This window comes from Sinocyclocheilus anshuiensis, unplaced genomic scaffold (genome assembly GCF_001515605.1).
Source record: "Sinocyclocheilus anshuiensis isolate Anshui unplaced genomic scaffold, SAMN03320099.WGS_v1.1 scaffold758, whole genome shotgun sequence".
NCBI lineage: Eukaryota > Metazoa > Chordata > Actinopteri > Cypriniformes > Cyprinidae > Sinocyclocheilus > Sinocyclocheilus anshuiensis.
The window spans coordinates 22,061-29,269 of NW_015548126.1; the positions used below are offsets into that span (position 1 = coordinate 22,061).

A 7,209-nucleotide genomic window follows, 5' to 3' on the forward strand; every position below is an offset into this window, starting at 1 on the left:
TTAGATCAAATTAAGGACAATAAACTGGTCAAACAAGTTCTTTAAAAGTAAGATCTGACTCCAGATCTGCCTGCACACAGCAGGACTAATGATGGGTACGACTGTTTGCTGCAGGATCAGAGGGCTCGCTACAAAAGAGAAGAAATCATGACACATTGCAAGGCACAGTAAACAGATGTGTTTTTATTCTCTTTTTGTTTTACAGTTGACTGACTTGTGGAGGCGGTCTGGCCCCAGCCAGTGGTGAAGCAGCGGGTTCCAGGCAGGATGCGAGTGTTACGAACTTGTGTGCTTTTCTGCAACATCAATTACATTTTTTACATTATTTTCTAGAAAACATAATACGGTAAACTGCTTTTCTTTACTGATACAAATAAAAGTAATGCTTGTTACATACTGCTGATACATTTTATATATTAGGTTGGTTTATTTTATTTTTTTTATTAATTTTTGTTTCTTTGTTTGTTTGTAATCAGCACTCTGTCCATTGGTTATACGTGTTATATTTGTGTGTGGAAGATAAGGCTAGTTTGCCTTTACTATACAAAACCCTGGTCATTTCAAAAAAAATTTTGAAATTACCAGATATTTTTAAAAATCATTATAATTCATAAAATGCTATAGCCAGCTTTATTTTGTTTGAATCATGTTTACATGGTATGTCTACAATATAAAGTAATGGGTTCAGTTTTTCACAATTCAGATAGGGCTTTTGTCCCTCAAACCTCCTCATACAAGAAGACAATACAATCTTAAGTACTTTACATAACCTCTGATGACCTGCATATACATACAAGACGGATGATCAGTTAGTAGTGAGAGCGGAATTTTTAGACGGTAAATAGAGATGTAAGCATTTACTTACAACCTGTATTTTTAGAATGTGGTTTGGATGTTTTCTTTCCTGTACTGAATTTCATATTTTTAAAAAATGTTTATTTTGTTGTTAAATATTAGTTTATTTTGGCAGGTTTTAGGATTTCGAGGCGCCTGAAACACCACATTCTGACAGCACCTGCTGCTCAAAATATTGTAAATGCACAAATATCTTCCAACGAAGACCCCTTAAAGAGAGCCTGAGAAGAAGCCATTGCTCTTGTTGAATGAGCACACACCCCTAGAGGCGAAGTCAAACCATGTGCCTCATAGGCCATAGAGATAGCCTCCACTATCCAATGAGACATTCTCTGTTTGGTGATGGCAGTCCCTTTGTTTTTACCACTAAAACATACAAACAACTGGTCAGATCCACGCCACTGGGCTGTGCGGTCGACATAGAACTTCAACACCCTCTCCGGGCAGATGCACCCCTGCAAGAAATGGGAAACCACAGAGGGTGACATCCAACAGAAACACCTCCCATGGGTACATGCTCAGCAGATATGGCTGCCACATAAACCTTAAGAGTGGCAGGGGCCACCCCCTTAGAAAAATGACTCTGAAGAAACTCCAGTATCAAGCCTACAGGGCAATGGACTGGGTCAGGATTGCGTTGCCTACACCAGGAGGCAAAAAGCTTCCACTTAAGGGCATGCAAGCGTCTTGTGGAGGGAGCACTAGAATTAAGAATAGTGTTGGTAATCTCCACAGAGAGACCAGAACACATTAATGCACTCCACTCAGGGGCCACACCGGCCACACCCGGAAATCTGGGTGAGGATGCTAAATCATGCCTGAGTCAGCAGGTCATGTCTGAGGAGAACGAGGAGAACCGGGCTGGCTAGCAGACTGACCAATTCCAAGAACTACGTCTGAGTGGGCCAGAACTGGATGTGAAGGTACATATCCTTTAGATCAATAATCACAAACCAATCTCTGGTTCGGATATGAGACGAAATGGATTTTAACCTCAGCATCTTGAATTTGCTCACTCTGAGGTCAAGATTCAGGCAACGCAAGTCCAAAATCAGACGTAAACCGCCATTTTTTTTGAGTGAGGGGTACTTCTTCTATAACCCCTTTCTCTAGGAGTGACACAATCTCCTGACTCAACGCTGAGGCCTCGCAGGGACGCACCATCGTGGAAATAACCCCGCTGAAAGAACCCCGGCCCTTTCCGGAAAAGGATGGTGTAACCGTGTCGAATGGTATGTAGCACCCACTGTGAGATCTCGGGCAGGCATCGCCGCACGGCCCAATAGTCTGCCAGGGGCCTTAACCGTTCTATGCTTGGAAGCTGCTGAACTGCAGGTGCTGAGATATCCTCTGATTGCAGAGAGCCGTTGGCGTCTGCAAAAACAGGAAGCACATGTGGAGAGACCGTACTTAATGAACTCATTGTTATCATTGTAGAGCGGATGGGTGATGACCTGCATATACATACAAGACGGATGATCAGTTAGTAGTGAGAGCGGAATTTTTAGACGGTAAATAGAGATGTAAGCATTTACTTACAACCTGTATTTTTAGAATGTGGTTTGGATGTTTTCTTTCCTGTACTGAATTTCATATTTTTAAAAAATGTTTATTTTGTTGTTAAATATTAGTTTATTTTGGCAGGTTTTAGGAATACAATAGCATACATTTATACCTCAAAACTTCAATTAGAAAGAGACATGTTGACTGATATTTTTACCAATTTGCACACTTTTCAGCTGTAATATTGAGTTCACTGATTAAAAAAAACACAACTGTTTAACCTTTTAAATGATGTCCGTTCAATAACAAATGAGAATTCCAATTCCAATTAAACAATAACAATAATAAAATCTAAAACAAAGATTAAAACAATTTTGCAACCTTTTAGATCACACCTTTTCTTAAATTACATGACATAGTCCTACTACTAAACTATTTATAATGAATATGTTTTTGTAGTGTAATGATGACTTGGTTATTATTATGTTTAAAAAACACAGTAATAAAACATCAATTAAAAATTATTTCTGGCTGTATTCCGTATGTAATTAATATTGGCGAGAACAAAATCAATATCAATTGGTCTCTTTTTTTTTTCAATTTCAATATCTCTGATCCACTGAGATCATAAAACATTGTTACCTTGGAAACTAGTTGGATCTGGATGGGGTCATCATTGGAGCCACGATTATGTTCTCCAAGAATGACACGATGAGAGCCCACCCTAAAGAGAGATAAAAATAAAATGAATAGATAAAATACAGAAATAAACCAGACAGAGTATTTATGAACCACTAATGTATGTGATGTTTGTCAGATTGAAGAATCTTACATGACAGCGCATTGGGCAGCAGTGAGAACCCAGTTCTCGTTGATCAGGGATCCTCCGCAGAAGTGGAAACTATTGGGGAGCTGTTTCAAAGGTAAAAGCATTTAAAACATAAAATTTACTCTTTAAGCAAAGTAGACAAATATGTGGTTGAAAAACAGTAGCAAAAGACAATTCAGTTACCTGAAGAGAAACCTGCCAGGGCCAAGAACCAGAGATAGCATTCTGTCCGTTCACAATCCTGCTGCCGATCGTCTGTGGTTTAATCGCAGGCACTCCACAACCTGTTATTACAAAATGTAATACATTATTCATGAGGCAGGGGGCTCTTAATTTAGGTTTTACATTTTCTCTATTTGTCCATCATTATTCTTGCAAAATAAAGGAGACACTTACCCAGAGCAGAGGCCACCAGGGCAAGGCAGGTGATGGAGAAGATGGTGAAGGTCATGATGTAGATGAGTGTGTGATGTATCTCACTGATGTATCTGTAGGTGCTCTCTCTTGCTTTTATATCATTTACAGCAGCTGATCAATCTGAGACGTGATGGAGGTCCACCCCATCAGATCCAGAGAGCTCATAGCTGAGGAATGTTTAGATCTGTCATTGCTGGAGACAGTTTTTATCTTCACTGTCCAGAGCTGATGTTTTACGTGCAAACATGATGAATTCTCCTTTGTTTGACCTCATGAAGGGCTTTAAGTCTTCTGACTATTTCCGTGAGAAGCATCATGATTTCAACTCTCTCATTGTATGTTATAATGTCATTGATTGTTTTGGATTAGAAGTAGCGTTTGTTGTTGCTGTGTTGAAATTTCAGTCAATTTATCATGCTATACTTGCAGTAAGAGAACTGCTTTCCCAATAAGTCTTTGACATTAACTAGTCACGTATTCAACCTTGGCAAGCCGTTGAAAGACAGTGATACTAAAGAGGATGGGACTAAAGTTGTGTCACTAGGATTATATCAGTTATGAGAGCTGGGCTAAAGTAAAACTTAGTACTAATATCAGTTTCTTTAACACCACTTGAGATCAAATTAAGGAAAATAAACTGGTCAAACAAGTTCTTTAGATGTAAGAGTGTTACGAAATGGTGTGCTTTTCTGCAACATCACTTACATTTTTTAATTCATAAAATGCTATAGCCAGTTTTATTTTATTTGAATCATGTTTACATGGTATGTCTACAATATAAAGTAATGGGTTCAGTCTTTCACAATTCAGATAGGGCTTTTGTCCCTCAAACCTCCTCATACAAGAAGACAATACAATCTTAAGTACTTTACATAACCTCTGAGAAACCTGTGAAAACTCCTCTTTCGTTGTTTCATTCAGGCACACTTCCAAGCAAATTAGAGGAAAACAAATATTTTTGAAGCTCTTAATCAACTGAACCAATGCTTCACAAAAGGATTTACTGTTTCGAAGCGCCTGAAACACCACATTCTGGCAGCACCTGCTGCTCAAAATATTGTAAATGCAACGAAATATAAAATTGCTCTTGTTGAATGAGCACACACCCCTAGAGGCGAAGTCAAACCATGTGCCTCATAGGCCATAGAGATAGCCTCCACTATCCAATGAGACATTCTCTGTTTGGTGATGGCAGTCCCTTTGTTTTTACCACTAAAACATACAAACAACTGGTCAGATCCACGCCACTGGGCTGTGCGGTCGACATAGAACTTCAACACCCTCTCCGGGCAGATGCACCCCTGCAAGAAATGGGAAACCACAGAGGGTGACATCCAACAGAAACACCTCCCATGGGTACATGCTCAGCAGATATGGCTGCCACATAAACCTTAAGAGTGGCAGGGGCCACCCCCTTAGAAAAATGACTCTGAAGAAACTCCAGTATCAAGCCTACAGGGCAATGGACTGGGTCAGGATTGCGTTGCCTACACCAGGAGGCAAAAAGCTTCCACTTAAGGGCATGCAAGCGTCTTGTGGAGGGAGCACTAGAATTAAGAATAGTGTTGGTAATCTCCACAGAGAGACCAGAACACATTAATGCACTCCACTCAGGGGCCACACCCATAACTTCCGGAAATCTGGGTGAGGATGCTAAATCATGCCTGAGTCAGCAGGTCATGTCTGAGGAGAACCTCCCAAGTGGGGCTGGCTAGCAGACTGACCAATTCCAAGAACTACGTCTGAGTGGGCCAGAACTGGATGTGAAGGTACATATCCTTTAGATCAATAATCACAAACCAATCTCTGGTTCGGATATGAGACGAAATGGATTTTAACCTCAGCATCTTGAATTTGCTCACTCTGAGGTCAAGATTCAGGCAACGCAAGTCCAAAATCAGACGTAAACCGCCATTTTTTTTGAGTGAGGGGTACTTCTTCTATAACCCCTTTCTCTAGGAGTGACACAATCTCCTGACTCAACGCTGAGGCCTTGCAGGGACGCATCATCGTGAAAATAACATAGCTGAAAGGAGGTGGCCCTTTCCGGAATTGGATGGTGTAACTGTGTCGAATGGTATGTAGCACCCACTGTGAGATCTCGGGCAGGCATCGCCGCACGGCCCAATAGTCTGCCAGGGGCTTTAACCGTTCTATGCTTGGAAGCTGCTGAACTGCAGGTGCTGAGATATCCTCTGATTGCAGAGAGCCGTTGGCGTCTGCAAAAACAGGAAGCACATGTGGAGAGACCGTACTTAATGAACTCATTGTTATCACCTGACCCTCCTGCATAGGGCCCTGAAGCACGTGAGTGGCGGGAACCTCCGTAACAGGAAGTTGTCCAATCACCCAATAGGGCCAGCCCGCCACACCGAAATGGCGAGGAATCAAACAGTGGCAAGGAACCAAAATTCAAAACTCATTCGGACAGAAAGTATACAGTAATAAGGAGATTAACCCCCTGGGGTCATGTGCGGTCTGTCTTGTATTTTCTTGATGACCGCAAAAATAATTAAAAATACTCCGTCAATTTTGACCGTACAGATAAGAATAAGGTATCGTTTTAAACTGCAAAGGGTCTACTTTTATTTGTGTATAGTCATAATAACAACAAAACAATGTGCTTTTGTAAAATAAAGAAAATATACAGGGTGTATAAATGAAGTAACTCTTACCGAAAACAAATATTCTGTGATAAAATAATCCGTATGAAACCAAGGACAGGTCCAGTTTTTCCTATCTGTTCTCATTATCTCTAATTAGATCACGCCCACGCGCTGCTCGCTGCTATTGATATTACAAATCTCCACATGAGACGCACGACATGTAAACCGTAAACATCACCGTAAACAAAGCAGCAACATGTTCATCTCGGATACTTTTCGTTTTTGGAAGAAGACGGGCTGAGAGGAAAAAGCCTTGTATTTACCCCAGAAGACACGCTGAGAGGAAAAAGCCTTGTATTAACCCCAGAGCGCTGAGAGGAAAAAGCTTTATGTCTACCTAGTGTTGTTTTTGGCGGCCTGTTTTAATTTTAGTTTTAGTCTAGTCTTTGTGTGAAGCTGTCATTTTAATCTTTATTAGTTTTAGTCACGTTCATACTCTTTTTAGTCTAGTCAAGTTTTAGTCAACTAAATGTCTGAGCATTTTAGTCAGAATTATCCATGACTATTTTCGTCTAGTTTTAGTCGACGAAAACTGATGACATTTTAGTCTAGCTTTAGTCTACGAAAACTGATGACATTTAGTCTAGTTTTAGTCAATGAAAATTGTATTTTAGTCTCTTTTTAGAAATGCAATTCTATTTAACCCAGTCAATATAGTATAAGTACCTAGTAGTATAGACGAAACCAAAATTTTCTTTTAGCCAAACCCATTTCAAACAAGGTTATCTTATTATATTATTGTTACCTTATAGACTCAAGAATACATCCATTCCAGACACGGAAGACGCTCTGATTTGAATTTACAACATTTAATTTATTAACATTAATATTAATGTTATTTATAAACCGAGGTCCTGACTCTCAGTGGTCATTAAAAATCCCATGGCACTTCTCGTAAAGAGTAGGGGTGTAACCCCGGTGTCCTGGCCAAATTGCCCC

The 7,209-nt window shown here is 40.2% G+C and overlaps 1 protein-coding gene across 1 annotated transcript; it reads right to left on the reverse strand.

The window, feature by feature from the left end:
• Nucleotides 1–3,657, reverse strand: LOC107704688 (ovochymase-2-like). Its single transcript, XM_016507675.1, has 9 exons — nt 3,584–3,657; nt 3,371–3,471; nt 3,191–3,270; nt 3,001–3,082; nt 2,266–2,309; nt 1,400–1,496; nt 1,116–1,310; nt 215–296; nt 1–128 (listed from the first exon to the last, which is right to left on the reverse strand). The coding sequence occupies exons 1-9, from the start codon at nt 3,636–3,638 to the stop codon at nt 1–3; spliced, it is 864 nt and encodes a 287-aa protein (XP_016363161.1). The 5' UTR covers nt 3,639–3,657.
• Nucleotides 3,658–7,209: the final 3,552 nt, after the last annotated feature.

Excerpts from the sequence above, each read along its gene's own strand:
- LOC107704688 (XM_016507675.1), bottom strand. The coding sequence starts at position 3,638 with ATGACCTTCACCATCTTCTCCATCACCTGCCTTGCCCTGGTGGCCTCT. Across the intron at positions 1,311-1,399 it reads TGGCCCCTGCCACTCTTAAG|GGGTGCATCTGCCCGGAGAG; the intron begins GTTTATGTGGCA and ends CATTTCTTGCAG. Across the intron at positions 129-214 it reads GGGCCAGACCGCCTCCACAA|CGAGCCCTCTGATCCTGCAG; the intron begins GTCAGTCAACTG and ends TCTCTTTTGTAG.